Below are 21,457 nucleotides of genomic sequence, written 5' to 3'. Positions count from 1 at the left end.
AGCTTTCAATTACCCAATTCCATCCCTCAGCACAACACCTACCTCGGCACATCTCCACAGCGCAACCACCAGACTATGTCACCTCGCACAGAGCCAGACACATTCAAAGGCTGGGTCGCCCACGATGCTAGAAGCCCCCTAACATACACAACCTACACCCCAAAGCCCTTTACACCCACTGACGTCGAAATCTCCGTCTCCCACTGCGGCATCTGTGGCACCGACATCCACACCCTACGCTCCGGCTGGGGCCCAACCGACTATCCCTGCGTGGTCGGCCACGAGATAATTGGCACAGTAACCCGTCTCGGCAGTGCCATCTCATCCCAGTCTACGCCCAACGCAATCCGCCTCGGCGACCGCGTCGGCGTCGGCGCACAGAGTGACGCCTGTCTACGTGCAGACTGCGAAGCCTGCGCTGACGGCGAAGAAAGCTACTGCCCCCGCATGACAGGCACCTACAACGGACGATACAGCGACAAGTCGAAGTCGTATGGCGGGTTTGCTGAGACGTGGCGCGGGCCTGCACATTTCGTATTCCGGATTCCGGATTTGCTGCCTTCAGCTGAGGCGGCGCCGTTACTTTGTGCGGGTGTTACTGTTTTTGCACCACTGAGGAAGTATGGTGTTGGGCCCGGGAAGACGGTTGGGATTGTGGGGGTTGGGGGGCTGGGGCATTTGGGCATTTTGTTTGCTAGGGCGCTTGGTGCTGAGCGTGTGGTTGCTATTTCGCGTTCGTCTGGGAAGAAGGCAGATGCTCTTGGTGGGCTTGGAGCTGATGGGTTTATTGCTACCGGGGAGGAGAAGGGGTGGGCAAAGAAACACTCCCGCTCGCTTGATGTTATCTTGTGTACGGTTTCGGCGCATGATATGCCCTTCGCGCAGTATTTGAGGCTGCTTAAGAGGGATGGGACTTTTGTACAGGTTGGTGCGCCCGAGGATGCGTTGCCTCCGCTTATGGCTTGGAGTCTTATTCAGAAGGGTGTCAAGGTTACCGGGTCGAACATTGGTTCGCCGGATGATATTCGAGCTATGTTGGCTCTGGCTGCGGAGAAGAGGGTCTTGCCTTGGGTACAGAAGAGAGATATGGCGGATGTTAATCAGGCGCTAGTTGATGTGCATGAGGGAAAGGCGAGATATCGGTATGTGTTGCAAAATGGGGGTGATCAGGCGAAGTTGTAGGGTTGGATATCTGACTGTATCCATGGATATATTGAAATTGAAGCCCAAGATATATTCCCAGCCCCCTCTATACGATATCTATACGAGAATGTGTGTGAACAAGCATCCATGGATCTCCCCCCACTTTGCCCTTTGGGTATCCACTTGATACAAAAATAAGATTTAGACTTTCGTATCTCGTACCGTGCTCCATATTAAGACTAGTGTATATCCACTAATCCATATCAGGATATCAATACGAAGGTGGAAGTATACGAACTCCAAATGTCTCCTTTTGATATTCCACGAATTTGCGTTTGCCTGGGGACAAAAAACTAAGATATAGAAAACTCTGAATTAGTACATATATAAGACTTGTTTTCTGTTTTGCTTTCCAAGTCATTAATTTAATTCAACCTGACCCTGCCTTTTATCCACTCGATCCACATTCAAGATGTCTTCTTCCCACCCCCGCTGGACCGCCTATGAATACTACCCCTCATTGGCAGCTGCAGTAGTATTCGTTGTCTGCTTTGCAATTGTCACTTTACTACACACATTCCATTTGTTCCGCACAAGAACATGGTTCTTCATCCCGCTCGTGATCGGCGGATACTGTATGTACCACCTTATACCCATATCGAACCAAGCCCAGACTCTCCAGTACTAACGACCTCCCAGTTGAGCTCATTGGATATATCGGCCGCGCCATGTCATCGAAACAATCTCCCGATTGGACTATCGGACCCTATGTTATGCAGAGCACATTGCTGCTGGTTGCACCGGCGCTGTTCGCCGCGAGTATCTACATGGGATTGGGTCGGATTATTGTTATGGTCAAGGGGGAGCAATTTGCCTTGATTCGAGTTGGATGGATGACCAAGATATTCGTCGCGGGTGATGTGTTGAGTTTCCTGATGCAGGCTTCTGGTATGAATTTTCCCCTTCTGCGTCTTTTTTTTACGATCATTTCCGATCAATTGGCTCTTCTCCAGCTCAACGCTAATCTTCCTATAGGTGCTGGAATAATGGTCACCAGCTCGGAAAACTCCACAAGCACCGGCCAGAACGTTATCATCGGCGGCCTCATCGTGCAAATCGTCTTCTTCGGCTTCTTCCTGATTAGCGCGATCATCTTCCAGCAACGCCTGAGCTCTCACGCCACTGCTCATGCAGTGGCAGAGCAGTATCCATGGCGCAAACATATGTGGGCGTTGCACTCGTCCAGTATCCTTGTTCTCATTCGGTCTATCATTCGTGTTGTAGAGTATGTCCAGGGCACGGAAGGTTATCTCATGAGCAATGAGGTCTTCATTTATGTCTTTGATGGATTTTTGATGTTTGCTCTTATGGTCATTTTCGTGGTTATTCACCCTAGCGAGGTGAATTATCTTCTTGGAAGGGGAAAGGTCGTGACGGCTATGGGCGGGTTGAAGGTCATGGAGGGCTCGGGTGCGGTATAGTGATTTAGGATCGGGATTTGTTGTGGTAATTGTGCAAATATTCAGGTGGAGGTTCGAATTCTTTTTTTTTTCGATTTTGTTATGAAATTTCTCCCGCGGTTTTGGCGCTTTGAACTTGGGTATATATGAATATAACATGAAAAATGTTGCAAACTGTCAACTGTTAACCTGTTCTAGAAAGTTAACACCGAGAGTTTCCTTCATTGCCCACTGGACCAGCGGCCTCCACTGGTCGTCTAATATTGCCCATACGGCCTTAGAGACTCTAACACACCACTCGTCAAAGCACCAGCGATGCTTCAAATAGTGCAAGAGCACGCCATAGTGGGCTAACATGACTAGCGCCAAGGGGTCTCGCTCGCGTAGCAACTCCATGAACCGAGGCTGCAAGCGAATCGCCCACCTCCCGGCAATCGTGCTTGCCCTCATCCCACTATAGCACCAACCGAGCATTTCTTCCAGATTCGCGATGGCTGCTTCGTAAACCCGCAGTTCGTGATTCGCATCCCGTGACCCGCAGACTTCATTTGCCTCACGCAGTTGCTTGAGCATATCAGTCGCGTCCTCAGGAAGCGGACCATGAACCTCCTCGATCTGCAAAATCGGTCCAAAAGAACTATCATGTAAAAAACTTGTAAAGTTCCGCGGCGCATAAATAACCTGCTGCACGCCGCGCGTCAAAACAAGAACCTGGTACAAATCGTCGACGCAGGACCACGGATCCTGCGCGTCCGGTGTATGTGGGAATGCAAACGTGTAGATAACCACAATTCCGGCAAAGGCAAACATCGCCTTGGCATTGCTCTCCTTGACGTCACCCAATAGCTCCCTAAATAGCGCCAGCGCTTGATTCTGGTGCGCGACGGCACGATTGAGATATGAGGCACGACGGGTCAGCTCCGGCCCCGTCCGAGCAAGATGCAGCGATGACAGGGCCAGGATGCCGTGCATTAGAAATGGGTGCGAGAGTGCCTCTTCGGGAACAATGTTGCGCCAGATTGGATCGGTCGTCTCATTGCGCGACAGTGTGTGAAATGTTGCGTTGCACCACTGTATCATCAGCTCCAGGTCGTGGAGGTTCAGTGCGGAACCCGCGGAGGCCGAGGCGTTTTCGCTACCGAGTTGGCTTAAAATCCCGAGGGAATCTGTTGCCCCCGCTTCTGCAGTTGAACTCGAGGGTGAACGAAGTCTCAATGCTGGGTCACCAGCCTGTCCGCTGTCGGACCCAAAGGATGTCGTGGGATGTTCTTCATTTGCCCACAATAGCGAGGTTGACGACCCGTACTCACATTCGGAATGACGCTTGGTACAATTGGTGCAGGATGGTCTTTCTTCATCGCACTGTGATAAGATGAGTATCTTTTTCTCTATTTTTTTTTTCTCTTTCTCTTGTTTTCGTACCTTCACTCGCCGCCTCTTGCATTCCCCGCAGCCGTGGCGAGATTTCCGATGTGGTCGTCGGAGCGCCATAGTCATATAATTATTGGATTGGCCATAGTATGGAAGAAAGAAAAATGAGGCTCAAGATTTTTTTTTAGGGCTGTTTTTTGCCTTTTCAAGGACAGGCAACAGGATTCGATACTGAGGACCCCCGAAATGATGGGCCTCGAATAGTATAGGATTATGTAACCACACCCTGTCGATCAAACAATCGAAAAAGGCTTGTCTAATCTGAAACATTGTCTTACACTGCCTCTCTTGGCTTCTACCTTACAAGAATAGTCGGCTATATACTCTTGTTTTTTTAAGACTTTGTTAAACACTTTTTTTTAAACCTCTTTGGAGATTTCTTTGTAGATGTTTTTATGCCTTTTGCTTTTTTTTCTCTTTTCAAGATATCTGAAGTTTGAGAGATTTAAGAAAGCCAATCAAGAATAAAGATAGTTATGCCAAGAGTATCATATAAATAAACTAACAAGTAAATCGAACTTTCGCTAGAATTTTCCTATTTTCCTGACCTCGTAATTGTGGTATATAGAACGCCATCAGTGAAACCTCAAGTCTTGGCCTAACAACTTCCTCCACCTCCACCTGCACCTCCCCCACCTGCACTGTTCTGTCGCCTCACCTTCTCGACCAAGGCAATTCCCGAAATAAGCGCCATGAGGTTGAATCGCGGCCCCAGATCCAAGTAGATATCTAAGTAACCGGTTGTTTTGGAAAAGATGCCTCCAGAAGAAAAGACGGCCACAACCGTTTGGCTGGTCTCCTCAACTAGTTTATGATTGTCCCTGCCGCTGCCAAGGGAGTGGGTTCGTTTCCAAGTGAAAGTCTGCTTTGTGCCGCCTTCCAGCTGCATGCGGAACCAATATGTACGTTTCATGAATCCTTGTTTGTGTAGGTATTCCCAGTCCATTTTGTTGGGCCATTCAGGATCTCCTAGACCGATCTCAGAGTCTGAGGAGAAGTGTCGGAACTTGCATATTCCCACAATGGGCCCATTGGAGTCGGAGCTACGGTAGAAAGTAAGATCCGGCTTTCCTGGGGTTAAGGAGGAGTTGGCCACATGGAAAAGATGTGTTTTGTTTATTGTGCTCACATCGTAGTTGTGGCGCCAGAAGCTGTGGGTGATGAGATACTGGGTGGCTGGATTCATGACGGATATGATGAATTTGAGAATGGTATCATCTAATATTGGGAGTATATTTGTGGTTATAAGTTTCTCAAGAATCCGAGAGTAGTGAGTCCATCATATATCTAGATTCCCACATCAATTGGAGACTCAGCCCTGTTCGAATCAAGCTTAATTAGGAACCATTTGTGCGGCCGAGGTCATTAAGTGTGCGCATCCAGCGCCCGGGGTAGTTGGATACATCATATCTGCGCTCCCAACTATTCTGAGCCCTGGCGATGGAGTCAGGTGGGCTGGCAGTGCAGGGCAACAGACCAATCATAATATTATGGCCCCCGTCCCCCCCCCCCGAATTGGGTGAGGGCCACGTGAGGGTTATCCCGCATTTGGCCTGGGTTTCAAGGCAACATTCCCAGGTTCCTTCCAAGGTTGGAAGGTTGGAACTATCTGGGCATTACAGGTACCTAGTACGTAGGATGAGTAAGCAAGCCACGTGACCTCTATTCAAGATCACATGATTTAAATATTCATGCCTTGATGCCTGATAGATTTCGCCGGCGCGTCGAGGCGGAAAGTGAAGGGCAAGAAAAACAAGCAGGTCCGGAGAAGAGGGAACTTTTTCGACAAACAATCAACTACATCGACCTCCTTCGCTGGTTGATGAATCAGTCTTTATCGATTGAAATTGTCGTTTGTTCCATCTAACAGTTCTTAGAGCTGTTGCAGCCCAAAACTTGCATCCTCTGATGCTGTCAACCCGTCTCTTCTCATTCTGATAAACCCTCCCGCGATGTCGTTCCAAGTACCCTACGAGTCCAGTCCACCTGAGACTCCAGAGAAAGATCGCTCTCGCAGTCTCTGGAGCAATGTGTCGACAACTCCTGCCGGCCCGCCACCATCCACTGCAGGTTCATTCATACCGCATTCTACATCCAACATCAATGGTGGCTCGCGTATCAACTCCTTCTCCACAAATGATACCTCATTTTCTACAAACCAGCATTCCTTTTCGAGAAATGACTTCAACAATTCAGTATTTACCAAATCCGGTAACATCAACACAAATGACAGCATCTTTGGCTCATCCTTTGGGTCGACGGATTATGCCATGCCCAAGCAGACCAAAGCTCCTTTTACTAAGCCCACAGGAAAATCTAGTCTTCGTTTTGGCGTGCCGAATGGAGGGGGATTTGGGGATTCCATGGATTTCGGACAGTCCAATGGATTCGCCTCGTCACAAATGAGTGACTTTCAAGAAGAACAGGAAGACCAGATGGAACCGGAGGAAGAGCAAATCGAAGAAGAGGAATCTGAACAACAAATGGACCTAAACACTCAGGATCGGTCCAAGGACTTCAACTTCTTAGATTCGGCTTTTGGAAACCCTTTTGGGTCTCAGCCCTCCATGGGTACTCAGCGCAAACCGATCTATTCAAATCCAAGCGATGCCAAGCGACCGAAGCTTGATGAGCACTGGACGCACCAGTCGCCCATCCGCAAGACCAACCTGGCCCCCAAGAAGCCATCCGCGATGCCATCCATTCTTCACAACCTTGCTGCCAGATCCCGCATCGCCCTTGTCAATGAGCCAAGCGAGATCATCCTTGAAACGGAGGATGCACTGGGAAAACTCTCTGACGAACTCAAAGCTGCGGAATTCAAACATGTTGATTTCGATGCTGTATTGGCTAAGGTATCAAAGGAGCTGGCGGAGAGTTGGCAGACTTGCACCGACGCAAGTGAGATTGACCGACCCTACAGTGTCCATTCTGGTATTGGGCCCGGGGAGCAGGCTCCCAACCTCGTGAAGGCTACCTTTTTGGCTTCGTTCTTGCTCCAAATCCACCACCCTTCTCGTGAACCAGCTTCGGCTGCCAACATCAACCCCATGCGCACCGGGGCCGCTGGTATGGTAAAAGCCCTCACGAGACCGCCTGTTCCTAAGCCCCTGCCACAGATTTTGCTTGGCTGGCTCAGTGAAAACCACGCATCGCAGACCAAGGATCTTCAGGCATTGAAATATGTGGAACCAAACCCAACCGCATCCACAAACTTCTGGGATATCATCATTGCTTCTGTGCTGCGTGGTCGCCTGACTGATGCCGCAGATGTTCTCCAGTCTGCAGACTTCAATTATGCCCGATCCGCCTTGGAGGATGGACTCCCACAACCTGGTTACCGTGGCGCACAGCTGCAAAATATTCAGCGTTGCGTCAATAAGGCTCTTCAAATTCTTGAATCATGCCCTGGAACCCAATCTAAAGACTGGGAGGTCACCGGCCTTGAGTGGTCTCAGTACCGGAGGCGAGTTCTGTCGGCTGTCACTGACCTGGAGGAATTCGCCGAGGGAGAGGAGCGGGATGAATCGATTGTGCCGGTTCCAGAGAACCGCTTCCAGGCCGTGAACTTTGGATTGTCCACCTTCAACTCAAACACTACCAACAAAAACCCGGTTTCATTCGCTCAATCGGCTCGCATGGCAGAAAGCCGTGTCCCATGGTCAATTTACCAGAGCTTGCGATCTATTTATCGAATTATTCTGGGAGACCCATCTGCCATCAAGGCCAAGTCTCAAGACTGGGTGGAAGCGACTATTACACTGACAGCATGGTGGGATGGTGAGGATGACACCGGCTCTACCATGGATTTTGGCGCTAGCTCATCTAGCGACAACTTCCAAGATTTCTTACGCTCGCGCGGCCCAAAGAACCACGTTCGTGCTGTAGATCGCAACATGCGTGGCGCCTACCTCGACCGCCTCGAACTAGCCCTTAGCCATACCACCAGCGATGGATCCGACAACGCTGATTTCCGACCCAATACGCTCAGCAGCATGGAGGTCGGTCTCGCATCTGTCTTCGAAGGCAACGTCCAGGGCGTATTGGAGTTAGTACAAACATGGTCACTTTGCGTGGCTGCCGCTGTCGCAGAAGTTGCTAGCCTAGGAGGCTGGTTTGAATCCGGAAGCAGCCAAAAGACGCTACCTGGTCTGTCTGAGAATGATCTTATGGTTCTTTCGTACGGGCAAGACAACAAGTCTCCGGCCCGCCATTTACACAAGGACGATATTCTTCACAGTTATGCGCTCGGACTGTATGACCGACCTGTTATTGAGAACGAGCACAGTTCCCGTGAAGGATGGGAGCTGGCTATTGAGGTACTGAGCCGCTTCGACGATGCAAATCAGATGAAGAAGGCCGTGTCCGAGATCGTGGATAAGCTTCCTCTGGAAACCCCCGATCAGTTGGATAAACTAGTGGTTCTCTGCTCAGAACTCGAGCTGGAGGACCAAGGGCGTCGAGTATCTGAGGTGAGTGGTAGAAGAGAATTGCTTTTGTCTATCTGACCAAATGCTAACTTATTGACAGCGATTCGGCGATATGTTGACTGAAAAATCTGAAAACTTCGGTCTTGCTCTAGTTTGCTATGCTCGTGCCCAGAGCCGACGCAAGGTTAAGTCAGTTGTCGACCTTTTGATTTCCTACAGCTTGGTCCAATCCCGCGCGTACCCTGCGACAGCCGATCTCGATGAACAACTGCGCTCTTTGATGAAGGAACCCAAAGCATGCCTGTCGTCTATTGCACAAATCGACGAAGAAGCTGCTCGGATTCTCCAATTCTATCTCAGTGGTTACGTGACGCTACGTCGGTTCTATGAGATTCGCGACGAGGAATTTGAACTGCAAGAAGGCCAGAAACCACGCTACAAGCCGTTGGCTCGGCGACGTGCTGCTGCGCAAGCTCTTGCGGCTGTCATTGGGAGTGCGGCGGATAATATTTATGGAGGTCTTTACGACCCGGACCGTGATTCCGCTGTGCAGGTGGATGGACTGTTGGCTCTGCTGGGTGAGGCATGTGCATTTGTGAACCGTGAGTCTCCCGATCTAGCCCACGTCAACTTTCTTCTCCGATACTAACCCCTCAACCAGAACCCACTGCAGTCCTCTCCGTATCTCAACAGTTCACCATCCTATCCGCAATCGAGGACTTGGAAACCGTCACCCCCCGTGTGTACTCACAGTGCGAGGAATGTTTCCGCTCCACCCTACTTGAATACCAATCATCAACCCGTGGGGGATCAGATGGGCCCCCCTCGCCTCGCGCGCTATTGAAGAAATCCGTGTCTAATTTCTCTGCTTCAAGCTTCGCCTTCATCGGAAATGACATGCTTGAGTCAGCACGCGCACGTTCTGGCTCGGGTTCTGGCCCTGCCTCCGTAGGTAGCTCAGGCGTCCTGGTGCCCGCCCCAAGTGACAAAGCCAGCGCCGATCGCGGATGGGATTGGCGGGTCGGGCTTCCCGAAACTACCAAGGGCGAGGACATCCTTCAGATGCTTCGACTAGGATTAGCACGCGGATTGAGTCACGGGTCAATGGGATCAATCTGAAATTATGGCGTTAAAGTAAGAGGGAGGCTTAGTTTTGAAAATGGGTGTTTTTTTTTTTTTAATCCGGGGAATGAATTTAGCTTAGCACCACTTGCACACACATACACACACTCATCTGCTTGTTCACCCCCGCTTTGTCTTTTGTGATAAGACGCTGTACGATATCAGACCTATGCAACTTAATTCTTTTAGTACCTAGTTTCTCTACACATTATATTAAAGTATACCTAATTCCCCATTCCTGCCCTCTCCGATTGCCCAAATCGGCAAATCGGCAAATCATCAGCCCAAGTGGGCTCGAGCCCTCAGCCCTACGGCCTCTGATAACCCACGAGGTACAAATCCCCTATAACGGTTAAAACGGGTAAAACACATAGTCGATTAGCGTCAAGCTAAAAAGAAAACCGGTTCTCGTGGATTCTCTTTCTCTCCAAAGGTACTCTGTACTCCGTACTCCGTAGGCAACTCTGTTAGTGTTAGCGTCAGCAGCTGAATGCGGGCGCCTAATCCACTCCACCCCCTTCCAAACACATCACAATTGTCACCTGAATGCGACACATTATAAGATATTATCATAGTATTCGTATGATCTAACTATCGAAATATGGTCAGCCCTATATCCATTGAGCCGCAATACTAGCCCTGTGAAGTGACAGGGGGCTGTGTTGGGAGGCTCTATGAGTCAAAACGCCCCGATGTCCACTTTGCATCCCACGATCGACATCATCTAGCCAGTCATATGGCGTTCTGGGATTATTGAACCGGTGTTTACTGTGTTGGCTCACTATTCGGCTATACAGCCTGTGGCTCACCGACTCGCTGTACTAGATTACTCGTCGGGTAAGTGGCTTCACTATGGGTTCACCGTTTTTGATTCCCACGCCTGTAGATCACCGGTTTTGGTTATTACTGTGTCATACTAGTGAGACTTCGGAGTCAGAGGTGCGAACATTCCAGCTGAAGGGGTGGGACTGGAATGGTCTTTTATTGTCTATCACCCCACTATCTCGCGGGCATAGAGGGGTAAAATGGATACCTAAGACATGTAGACGCATGTACTCCGTACACACATGGAGATACCCAGTAACTACATACAGTGGAGTACTAATGTGCGTACTATTCACACTAATTTCTCTTCAGTCTTTTGGTATCCAATTGGGCGCGCCCCGTTAGGTTTCTGCCTGGGGCTACAACTCATAGGGCTGATACGATTTGGATCTACATGGTATTTTAGTACATTAGATATATATATTAGGGATATATTATATTATTAATTATATTATTATACCGGTATTATCGCATTAGTTTATCCCTAATTAACAATATACTGACTCTATACTCATCGCATATATAACGCTCAGTCCCTCGCTATACAACCCCCCTCAGTCTTGTGCAAGCCAGTCACTCCCTCTTCATTTCGGTTCATTATTTACGTGCGACAGCGTGTTTCTCTACACTTGTCCGCTTTTATTATTATTTTCTTACTTTCTATCTCTTCTGTTCATTCCATCGGCTGGTTCGTTTCTTCTCTTTTGCGAACAACCGAAAACTACTACAACCATCAATCCATTCCTCCAGATCCTGTCGAAATATCATACGATGTGCTATAAAGTCGTTGAACGCTACTCTGTCTGCAAATGCCTCTACTTCGAACACTCGATCGACCCATGCTCTGCTTATGGACAGCGCGGCCATGAAGTACAGGAAAAGACTGTCCTGGTTGGTTATACCTGTGACAAGCACTCCGGACACGGGTTATCAGCTGTTTCGCCTGGTGCGAGGCAGTGGTCTGATTCTGGGTATGGGAGTCAGGATATGAGTGGGAGTGATGGTGGAAGTGAGAGTGGGGAGGAATGTTGGTAGATTTGAGGATTGACCATGTTTCATGGCTGTGCCATTATGATTCCCGGGGGATTTCGGATGTGTTTTTTTCTGTTTCTTTTTCTTTTCTTTTCTTTTTCTGTTTCTGTGGCTATTTAAATCTGTGCGTCGAACGGGGATTCTTCGGGTGCTTATTGTCGACACCGGTGTTGACAATTCTTGATACCGGAGAGTTATGGGCAGTTTACTCTGCGCTGTTTTCTCTGCGCTTCATTGTTTTGGCTTTGCAATGCTGTGGCTATTGCTCCTAGATAGCAGCCTGTTTTGTGGATCATTGATTGATTACACTGTCTGCATTTTATTCGACCGGGTGTTGAGCACCATCGATACGAAATGCTGGTCCATGTCTGGAACGGAGGGTGAATGGTGAACTCGCAAATGAGGGCGGACGATGAAGATTGTGTGAGAGTACGCGATATGTGCGAACATGCGGTACGTATGATGGACCAACGAAGGATCATGATGTTTCGAAGATATAATGCATTGGCATTGCGGGCGTTTCTTTTGTCTTTAAACGGGTCTGTCATTATACGCCCTGCATTCCTAATTTGGATGAGGCGAGGACTGGTTCCTTCTTGTCACAAGCGATAGTAATCCATTGCATTCATTGTCTCCGTGATATATACACAGTCCATCCTGTATTTAATTGTCTAGTCTAGGGATATAACTCTGATATTGGCAATGTTGAGGACTCTGGAAAGGGCCGACAGATAATTAGCTGGTCTATATCAGAAGCTTGGCATGTCATGCAGCCTTGGAGGCTCCCTACCTTAGTTCGACGCGCAAATAATTCTTGGTATATAATAATTTTTCCACCTGCATTGATCGAATAGTGGTATCGGAGTTTGTAATCGGGATATCTTGGTGATCATTTACATCGGTTAGATAAATATGTGCAAATTTATTCTTGATGGAAGCAGCGAGAACAGGTTGGTTGTTGTCCATAGCTTTGATATTCTGGAACTAAGCTTAATTTGACTTCTGATGTATAGAACGCCGTTCATTTGGTCTTCTTCACTTCAATATTTCAACATAAAGTCAAAATTAATAATTTGCGATTGAAGTATCGATATAAGAAGTTCAAAATAAAGTCACATCTCTACATATTTTATAAACTTACAATTTGACATCCCCAATCGAACTCATTGAGAAGATGTGTGTGGGTCCCCTCTGTCCACTCACCACAAAGCCCATCAAGCATCGAGTCTGTGACTATGCGCTGTACCTAGATGAATTTTTGACTTTATTGAGGCGAAGCAAGAGGTATCTGCACCTTAAAAGCAATATGATTCGGTATGATCCCTTTTAATTGCCTATTTACTAACTAAAATCAGCCTGGTGGCGTCTATGTCCACGTAGTAGAATAATAAGCTGACAAGCTGACCTAGTGAGGCTCGAGAGCTGCCAGTACTATTTAAACCATTTTCTTCTAATTTCTCTACAATTCCTCCAGGAGTTTGATATTATCCAGCTCAAGAAAGCTGTCCCACGGCTGTCATATCATGGGGAGTGACTTCAAGGTTATTGTGATAGGCGGCGGCCCAATAGGGCTAATCGCCGCCCATGCGCTTCTCCGTGCTGACATCGATTTTGTGGTTCTCGAACGCAGAACTTCCATTGTCGAAGATAAAGGGGCTAGCCTCGTGATATATTCGACTACGTTCAGAGTCATGCATCAACTCGGCATTTTGGAGTCATTGTTGCCTCTGGGAGGAGAGCTTGACCGTCATATGTCGCTTACCAAAGATGGACATGTGTTTAATGAAAGCCCAAGATACAGAACAATTCGAGAGAAGTGAGTCGCTATACAGATTTTCATGTACTTCTGGTTGACACTTTTGGAACAGTCATGGATATGGCCCTGTTGCTTTCGATCGCGCGGAGGTGATCAAAACAGTGTACAATCTGTTACCAGATCTCGCAAGAGAAAAGGTCTTGACAAACAAGCAGTTGAGCAACATTGAGACAAGGGGTGATGGGGTCGAGGTGACATGCGTTGACGGCAGCGTCTACCGTGGATCAATGGTGATAGGCGCAGACGGTGTTCACAGCAAAACCCGACATTTGATGCGCGACATCGCTTTGAAAGAGGATCCACTACGGGACTGGGATCCAGAAGAGCCGTTCCCAGCAACTTTCAGACTTTTATACGGGGCGTGTCCCGCGCCATCACCTTCCGGCCAAGGGAACGATAGCCAGTCACCAGGAAAGTCAGTCTCATATTTCAGCGGTCCGAAGCGTGGCTGGTTGTTCCTGAGTGAAAGACTGCCGGAACCAACCACCGAGCGAAAGCATTACACCAAGAAGGATATTGAAGCCTTGGCTGCCGAGTTCGCAGACTTCCCGCTGAATCGCACAGTCAAGGTTAAAGATGTCTGGCCAAACATGTTGGCCGTAGGCATGACAGACCTCCAGGAAGGAATTGCTCAGCACTGGAGTCTAGGCAGGATTGTGCTCGTGGGCGATTCTTGTCATAAGTTCACGGTTCACATCGGGCTTGGGTTTAACAATGGTGTTCAGGATGTTGTGGTGTTGTGTAACCGTCTACGAGATGCGGTTCACAATGCTCCTGATCAAAACCCGAATGCATATGCTCTTACGCATGTGTTTGATGATTATGAGAGAGTTCGAAAGAGCTCGGACAGCTCGCTCGTTACGGATTTAGCAAATTCGGGATTAGAGACTCGTATAAACACTTGGAGCAGCACATTCCACTGGTTTCTTGCCCGATATATTATGACGAGTTCAATTGTCGAGAAACTGGCAATTCGCTTTGTTTTTGCGCGTGAGTTTCAAAAAGCACAGGTGTTGGACTATATTGAGGCATTGGAGCCGATGAATGGGAAGATGCCTTGGATACACCCGATGAAGACTTAGATACTGGGATATACTGCCCTAATAGATCATGACAAAGAAATATTTCTTCTTAGCCAGACAATAACACGCTAAACTTTAGTAAGCTCTTCTGTCAATCTTAATGTAGGTATTTGACGTCGAAAAATCGGGTTGTAAGACTTTAAGTGTACTACTAAAAGATAACAGTACCTTTCCAATTCCTCATATTTTTCCCCTACTATCCTAAATATCGACTCGGGAGGTCTCACTGCGAATCAAACAAGCTGTGAACAGGGCTATGCCTATGGTAATGGGTCTTCCTACGCCGCTTTTTGACGTTCTTTTTCCGTTCAAGTGCTTATTTTTGGCTTTTTCCTTTTTTCTTCCCCCATTACTAGAATCAAATACATTGCTAAGCAGCGGTCTCATTGGGTAGCACTTCACATCACCTGAGAGAGCTGATGAGGGGTCATTTGCCATGTCATACTTTTCTTGTCTTGTCTGCGTTTCCCGCAACTCCAATTCGAGACCTTTTTTTCGCCTCCAAAGAAATTAAGTACATGTACCTATGGCAGACCATTGGCATGTTGCCTCCACTATTGGGACCTGGGTGGCTGTCTTTTGGTCAACGGGAACATATACTGTTTAGAAAATGTCAGCGAGATCGTTGTGAAGAAAAAAGAGGCAGCAGACACACCGCATGAAAGTATGAAAGTGGAAAGAAGGCCTCATTCCCTCTTTAATGGGCGTTGTGCAAAAATTCCCCCTTCATCAGTCTGTTCTTTTCCCTCACCAGGATTTTTCCACTGAGATTATTCAGATAAAGTATCGACATCTTTCATTTGGAGCTTTCCAATGAAGGTCCGCTTGCGGAGTGTTCTTCTGGATACCAGCCTGGACTCGACGCCGTTGTTTGAGGCATTCTTGGGGATGGGGGAAACCGTACACGTAGAATAGCTATATTCTACAGTCTGCTCTCATATAATTTACCATATGCAAGATATTTACATCAGTTCAATTTATGCTGGCGAAGCTAACATCCTAGAGGTCGACCCAAATTTTGGCAATGTTCACATTCGCCGGTCGGAGCGGATACACAACTTCCCCTGACTCGTTTTTCTCTTCGAAGGTCGTCGTGTGAATTTGCGAGATGATAGTCGCCTTGAACGGTGCCGGTGGTGTTGACCACACTTTTTGCACAGCGTCAGAAACAGTCTCAATTTGAATACCCCGGAATCCTTCAGCTGCAGAACGTCTCATCATCTCTTCCGCCAGCAGCCTCATAAGCCCACGGCCAGAATAAGATTGAAGGGTGTTGGTAGCGTTACGCATCAGTACCTGTCCGCGGGCAGTGGGCTTCCACGATGTAGGATCGCGCTGGTCTCGCTCCTCGAGGGCATGGTAGGTTGTTCCAAACAAGGGTAGTGTTGCTATCAGAGGTTCTATCTGAGCCACATCTAGCTCATCGATTCCATCGTAGGCCATGGCAATTGAGAGTAGTGGGAAGTCCATCTGCTCTGCAAGGTCACTTTCGGTGGCACTCTCGTCATCCAGATTCCAGTACAGCTTGCCCCCCGTGGCTACAGACTCGGGTCGCTTGTACTGGTATTCCTTATCGAAGATACCAAGAGACTTTCCTGAATCGATCTGGTGCTTGATTAAATAGTGCGAGGCGCGAAAGCTCTGGTAGGCGCGCTGGGTTTTGTTCTCAGGATAGACAACTGGCCAGAGCGGGGAGTGGAATAGATTTGTTTGAATGCAAATTGCTCGGGCCCATTCCTCGTGTTCTGGTCCAAGAACGCGAACTTCGTACTGGGGTGGAAGAGATGGGGTCATTTTGGTTTACGAAGCTGAGAATATCAGACGAGAAGTGAAGATTTAAAAAGGAGATACGAGGGGATATTTAGTGCAACTTTGAAACATGTCTCCCCCTCTATTAGTGCTTACCTAACTATTCAGCACCTCCAGGGCTGTAGGTGCCTACGTGCAGTGTAAATATTTCCTTTCCGGTGTACGGAGTTAGGTATATATATAGATATATATAGTTTGCTGTTAACTGATTTTCTTAGGTTTGAGGTCTAGGATATCATCATAAGCGACCGCATTACAACCACCACTACTACAACCCCTAGTTGAAGATAGACCAAATGTCTTTCAAATAATTTTATTGGCAAATTTACTTTGAGGAGCAATGAATAGAGATAGATTCTGCACGCACTAAAATCAACACAAGAAATCAATAGCTAATGATAATGAAATGGGTGGTCAGGATCAGGTCCTGGTCCATAATCTTCATCAAAACTATGCCTATAATCCGCAATAAAATGATTGTAGGCCCCCGGTGGGAGTAGTCCCTTGCGCCCAATTCTAAGCATCAGGTAACAAGCCCAGAGTTTGCAGTTCTGCGGTGGAATCTTCTCAGCCTCTGCTAAGACAATGTCAACGTCGGCTTCATAAAGTATACCGAGAAGATGAGTGTGCTTGACTAAATGGCTATCAAATCTCTTGTTATCTTCTATAACCAATGTACGATTGCCCTTGTAGCCAATGCTGTGGAGTCGGATGCCACGGTCAACACCTGGACGCTTCATAAAGATCATCCAATGGACGGCACCGTCGTCCCCCGGCTTGCAAATTTGAAGAAAGAGTTTACGGTGTTCAAATCTGATTGGTCTGTTTTGAGGTATGCAGTATATTTGGGGAAGCACGGTTGGTACTGGGCTAGGCATGGTTGCGATATGGAAGGTTGCTAGGGGTAGATACCTGTAAAAAGATGTGAATATAAGTGTAGAGTAATGGAAGGAGTGTACTGAAGATGCTTTGAGTGCGAAGATTGCTTGCTGCAATGATTGAGTTTATTACGAGCGAGGACTTGATCATTTTTATAGACATCCCTCCAGCCCATTGACTCGTGCTTTATACAATAGGTTATTAAAGAAGCTTTGTTAAGTGCTGGTTAATAAAGCCGTAGTCTCTATCACCCAAATTCCTTTAGAAAGTTTTCTATGGTCTTCTTTTCTAGCTTAAAATAGCTAGCATTATGTCTTTGTTGAAAAAATTGTAAGGACTTTTTTTTTTGTGTAGAAAGAAACAAGCTGAAATAGTCCAACAATGGTACAATTTCAGATTTATCCGAGTATGGTCTCTGTAAGCTATGGAATTATTCATGTATATTTTCATACACTACATGCGTACACAACTATTTCTACTAATACAAACATATATATAACTTGGCTGTACAAAGCACAAAGCCCAAATGTGCAGAGAGACAGGAGTTGGGTCAAAGACCCACTTTTATGGGAGATCCACCTTTATCCAACCAATCACCTCTTACATCATGTATTCTTTTTCTTTCTTCCTTTGACCTCTATCATTCAAATTCATATCACCTGTCACCTTTCCCATTGAAGCCCTTATGGCCTCAATCCCCTTTATTTCAATACCTTTCAGATGTCTGAAATGAAAGTGCCTCTTCCCTCCGGCTGTGGCCTCTGTGGTAAAAAGGATGGAGTTCGTCTCTGTTCTGCCTGCAAAGTGATGCCATACTGCAGTGTTGAGCATCAAAGTTCTCACCGCACAAGTCATAAATCCGATTGCACTAGGATCAAAAAATGCCGGATTGTTATGGAAGCCAGAGAACAGGCTTTGCGCGATCATCCGGATGACGACTTCAAATATGGTGTCGGTCGATTCTGGAAAATTCTCCCAACACGTCCTTACATGAACTCTCGTCTTGATTACAGGGCTGCCCTGACCTTCGTCAGGAATGTTGAATCAGTTCAAGTGCAGTTCGATACCCTCATGGAGAACCTGCTTGCCGCGGCGACAACATTGGATCCAGAGATCTCGTTCCTGGCCTAATGATCCGCTTAAACAGGGATGAGGAATGCTACGATTTTTTGAAGTGGTGGGCAACATCCGCCAACAACCCCCGGTACGATTGGGGTGACGAAACCCTGCCATATCTGGACATCAAAGGTGCCAATCCACTTGAGCCGGTCGACTTTTTCCTCCGTGGAACATCAAATCTTTCGCACATAGTTTCCCTGGCTCTCATCAAAGTCAAACTGTATTCCATCCTGCTCTTCACTCATGGAGCCAATGGAGCATATGAAACGGCGACAGAAGAGCACCGCAAGATGCTGGATGAGATGATGGATGAGATGATGGAACTCAAGGATTCAACAATCGCTAGAAATCCGCACGTCGCCAGCCTGACATGTCTCGAAGCTGAACCCGAAATTAAGAATATGAAGGCTCAGATTCGTCAATTGTATGAAATTGTCAACAAAGCGAACCCGTACTTTTGGCCGGAGCTTCTTGATCCTGATGAGAATTTGAATGCTGCGCCTTCAATGTACTCGCCTGGAAGTAAGGAGGAGATGCAAGCGACCATTATGTGGACCTGGCAAGCGTGGAATGAGACCTTTGGCGCGATTAGAGTCATTTATGCGATAGTCAACGGCAATGAATTCTAGTTCTAAGTTGCCTAGGACACTTGGAGTTGGCTACGGATGCAGAGTTGAGGAATGGGATTGGCTGTCATGATTATCATAGATGCAATTGCTTCTGAAAGTTATTTTTTCTAAAGAAAACATATTCAGATATTACAAAATGACAAATCAAAAAAAAAAAAAGTTTCTTCATTCCATGTTCGATCGCGCATAATCAAGTGTCAAAATTCCAACCAGATCATCTGGGGATATTTGAGCAAGAAGAAAAGTTAATTAAATTGTTACAGACCAAGACATGTATGTAGTACTAAAGCACTCAAGTGATAGATTATACTTTTCTAGTGGTATACAAATAGCCGTCTTACCCATCACACCCTGGGCAGATATGGATAAAAACCGCAAAGTCATACTATCTGAGACCAGTCCGTACGGCAATTCATTAGCGTGCGGTTTTTCCCTCTGCCTTTTATCTCGCGTTGCACACTCATTTACCTTGAAACATACTCTTGTTCAGCCCCCGAAGCAATTTCCTGGCAAGGTAGTTTGCACAATGGAAGACTTGGAGCAGTGAGCCCAGTACGATGCCATGCCCTTTAATTATTACATTACGCCCGCACTTCATCTGAAGATTATGTCAACTAATGCTAAACAGGAACATTAACCCGGGGGCGGTAAAGGAGAGCCCCCAGTAGTGGGAGCAACTAGCGTGGGAATATCCAGAGTTATCGCTTATTCGTCGATTTATCTGGCTTCCCAACCGAGTTCTTTGACTTCATAGTAACATTTGATTAGAACTATCATGATAGGGCGAGATTGGTCCTTGCTCAGATAAGCTTGCCAAATTTTGAGCATTCACCAGTCAGTCCTTGAGCGAAAATTTTGTGCAAATAAAGAAGGTAGCACACAGACAGTCTAGCTTTGGGCTTGCTGCGATGAGGACCTGAGCGAAAAATATAAAGATATGAAGGCCGAGAGCGTAGTCGAAGCTGAGATCGGCTCTAATCGGTACCTCGGCGATAGTAGCCGTTACGCCTTTGATGATATAATGCTAGGTCATTAGCGATAGGTTCTCGTCCGAGTTCTAGGTATAGATAGCGAAAGAGGCGCCCTTAAATACCGGTCATGCCAAAATGACAATAAGATTCGGGCCCATTGTGAAGAGCTAGAAAATCAGGAAGATAGGAATTCGGCCCTTAAAGAGCTAGAGTCTCAGGATGTAGTGTATTTACTAGACCGCGAAGCTATTGAAACGGGTTTGATCAAGATGCTTTGGTTGGACGAGCATAGCAACAGTGTATGGGATAATCGAGTCCATCCATCTATTATGGAACCACTTACTACAGCTTTTCTTGGCCCTATTCAGCTGAGCGAAATGTCGGGTGGAAGCTCTCGTCGAGGTTCATTGATTAGACAATGGTCTAGGTATGGAGTGCATGGAATGAAATTTGGCAAATCAACGGCCTAAAATGGCCTCACTTGCGGTCATTTCTTGAACCCCATTTTCCATCTGATACCTTATTAGAATAGCCTATTTATTACTTTCGGAGTAATATAAAACACCAAGTGAACATATGTGTACGTGGTTAAACGTGTATAGAGGAAAAGGGCGGGCGGTAAACCGAATCAGCCAATCATTTCATCGTCGTATCACGGGGCCGGGGTCCTTTTCCCGGTCCACCGGCCAGCTTCCGCGATATCTAGAGGTTAATTTAACCACACACACTTGTGAATCTTACCTCTAGCGTTGTCCTGCAACGTACTCTAGCAACGATGCTCGCCACTCATTGGCTACCAGCCGCTCGGTTGAACATCAACCAAACGCGAAAATTCTCCCTACTTTCCACCCATGCTTCATTTCCTGCGACAATGTATCGATACCAGTTGTCGCGCAAGGCCACACTATACGACGTGGCCCAAGATGAGACCCGCCACAGGAAGGACGCAGTCAATGTGTCTGATGATGGCTTAGTCCACGCAACGATCTCGAAGTCAAGCCCCTGTCTGTAAACACAAATCTAGCTATTGAGCAATACATATGAGTCTAACTATTTATATACTAGACTCCAATGGGCCAATATTCATGCCCAATTCTCGTCTTATGCAGCAAATGCTGCGCTTTGATTTTGCGCGATACCAAGAAGAGATCGACGACGGGAAATGTCTTTTGGACCCCACTGTTATCTGCGTTCCACGAGGTATGATATTGTCTATGTTTAATTCTGAGCGATAACAGAAGCTTATGAATTTAGGTACTCCCATCCCACCCGCATTGGTGCTATGGAGAGAGGGGATGTCTCGCTTCTCCCTGCAACCTTCAAATCCCATGGAAATTGAAAGTAAGTTCTAAAACAAGACATGGTGGTATCTCGACCCTGTATTAACGGTTTATAGATCTGAATGATGTCCTCAGCGAGTTTTACGAGAAGTCAGCTACAGTGATCGGCGCTGAGGAATGGATTGAGGAACATCCATACCGGGAGAGTTTTGCTGACGAAAACGACAAGGTATGGATGGAGGTGTAAATCTTCGGAGTCTTGGTCTGTCACATATAAAATACGCATCAACATGCATGGATAGTACTATAGACTGCAGATTTTGTAATTATATTTATCTTGCCTTGGGAGCCGGTATTGTGGTTGCGGCAGAGAAAAGTATCTAAGTCGGCGAACATACTGTACCACACAGAGCCAACCTATCAGTCAGC

At 47.1% G+C, this 21,457-nt stretch overlaps 10 protein-coding genes across 10 annotated transcripts; 7 read left to right on the top strand and 3 right to left on the bottom strand.

The window, feature by feature from the left end:
* Positions 1–75: 75 nt before the first annotated feature.
* Positions 76–1,182, top strand: N7479_010131 (NAD(P)-dependent alcohol dehydrogenase; the record flags this gene model as incomplete). The annotated part of the gene is made up of 1 exon (XM_057257824.1): positions 76–1,182. One exon carries the CDS (start codon positions 76–78, stop codon positions 1,180–1,182), a length of 1,107 nt encoding a protein of 368 aa, XP_057105282.1.
* Positions 1,183–1,615: 433 nt separating this feature from the next.
* Positions 1,616–2,624, top strand: N7479_010130 (RTA1 domain-containing protein; the record flags this gene model as incomplete). Its single annotated transcript, XM_057257823.1, has 3 exons — positions 1,616–1,778; positions 1,843–2,091; positions 2,179–2,624. 3 exons carry the CDS (start codon positions 1,616–1,618, stop codon positions 2,622–2,624), a joined length of 858 nt encoding a protein of 285 aa, XP_057105281.1.
* A 156-nt stretch (positions 2,625–2,780) lies between these two features.
* On the bottom strand, positions 2,781–4,094 carry N7479_010129 (Zn(II)2Cys6 transcription factor domain-containing protein; the record flags this gene model as incomplete). The annotated part of the gene is made up of 2 exons (XM_057257822.1): positions 2,781–3,965; positions 4,026–4,094. 2 exons carry the CDS (start codon positions 4,092–4,094, stop codon positions 2,781–2,783), a joined length of 1,254 nt encoding a protein of 417 aa, XP_057105280.1.
* A 538-nt stretch (positions 4,095–4,632) lies between these two features.
* Positions 4,633–5,220, bottom strand: N7479_010128 (uncharacterized protein; the record flags this gene model as incomplete). The annotated part of the gene is made up of 1 exon (XM_057257821.1): positions 4,633–5,220. One exon carries the CDS (start codon positions 5,218–5,220, stop codon positions 4,633–4,635), a length of 588 nt encoding a protein of 195 aa, XP_057105279.1.
* A 766-nt stretch (positions 5,221–5,986) lies between these two features.
* Positions 5,987–9,583, top strand: N7479_010127 (putative nuclear pore complex subunit Nup85; the record flags this gene model as incomplete). The annotated part of the gene is made up of 3 exons (XM_057257820.1): positions 5,987–8,506; positions 8,565–9,066; positions 9,126–9,583. 3 exons carry the CDS (start codon positions 5,987–5,989, stop codon positions 9,581–9,583), a joined length of 3,480 nt encoding a protein of 1,159 aa, XP_057105278.1.
* A 1,599-nt stretch (positions 9,584–11,182) lies between these two features.
* On the top strand, positions 11,183–11,446 carry N7479_010126 (uncharacterized protein; the record flags this gene model as incomplete). The annotated part of the gene is made up of 1 exon (XM_057257819.1): positions 11,183–11,446. The coding sequence occupies one exon, from the start codon at positions 11,183–11,185 to the stop codon at positions 11,444–11,446; it is 264 nt and encodes an 87-aa protein (XP_057105277.1).
* A 1,520-nt stretch (positions 11,447–12,966) lies between these two features.
* Positions 12,967–14,341, top strand: N7479_010125 (FAD-dependent oxidoreductase; the record flags this gene model as incomplete). Its single annotated transcript, XM_057257818.1, has 2 exons — positions 12,967–13,259; positions 13,312–14,341. 2 exons carry the CDS (start codon positions 12,967–12,969, stop codon positions 14,339–14,341), a joined length of 1,323 nt encoding a protein of 440 aa, XP_057105276.1.
* A 999-nt stretch (positions 14,342–15,340) lies between these two features.
* On the bottom strand, positions 15,341–16,135 carry N7479_010124 (uncharacterized protein; the record flags this gene model as incomplete). Its single annotated transcript, XM_057257817.1, has 1 exon — positions 15,341–16,135. One exon carries the CDS (start codon positions 16,133–16,135, stop codon positions 15,341–15,343), a length of 795 nt encoding a protein of 264 aa, XP_057105275.1.
* A 1,788-nt stretch (positions 16,136–17,923) lies between these two features.
* N7479_010123 (uncharacterized protein) lies at positions 17,924–18,777 on the top strand (the record flags this gene model as incomplete). The annotated part of the gene is made up of 2 exons (XM_057257816.1): positions 17,924–18,147; positions 18,177–18,777. 2 exons carry the CDS (start codon positions 17,924–17,926, stop codon positions 18,775–18,777), a joined length of 825 nt encoding a protein of 274 aa, XP_057105274.1.
* Positions 18,778–20,523: 1,746 nt separating this feature from the next.
* Positions 20,524–21,275, top strand: N7479_010122 (uncharacterized protein; the record flags this gene model as incomplete). Its single annotated transcript, XM_057257815.1, has 4 exons — positions 20,524–20,752; positions 20,814–20,948; positions 21,003–21,089; positions 21,145–21,275. 4 exons carry the CDS (start codon positions 20,524–20,526, stop codon positions 21,273–21,275), a joined length of 582 nt encoding a protein of 193 aa, XP_057105273.1.
* Positions 21,276–21,457: the final 182 nt, after the last annotated feature.

Source organism: Penicillium vulpinum (assembly GCF_028829585.1).
Source record: "Penicillium vulpinum strain IBT 29486 chromosome Unknown utg000004l_segment0_segment0, whole genome shotgun sequence".
Classification (NCBI taxonomy): domain Eukaryota; kingdom Fungi; phylum Ascomycota; class Eurotiomycetes; order Eurotiales; family Aspergillaceae; genus Penicillium; species Penicillium vulpinum.
This window is presented reverse-complemented; position numbering and strand designations above follow the sequence as displayed.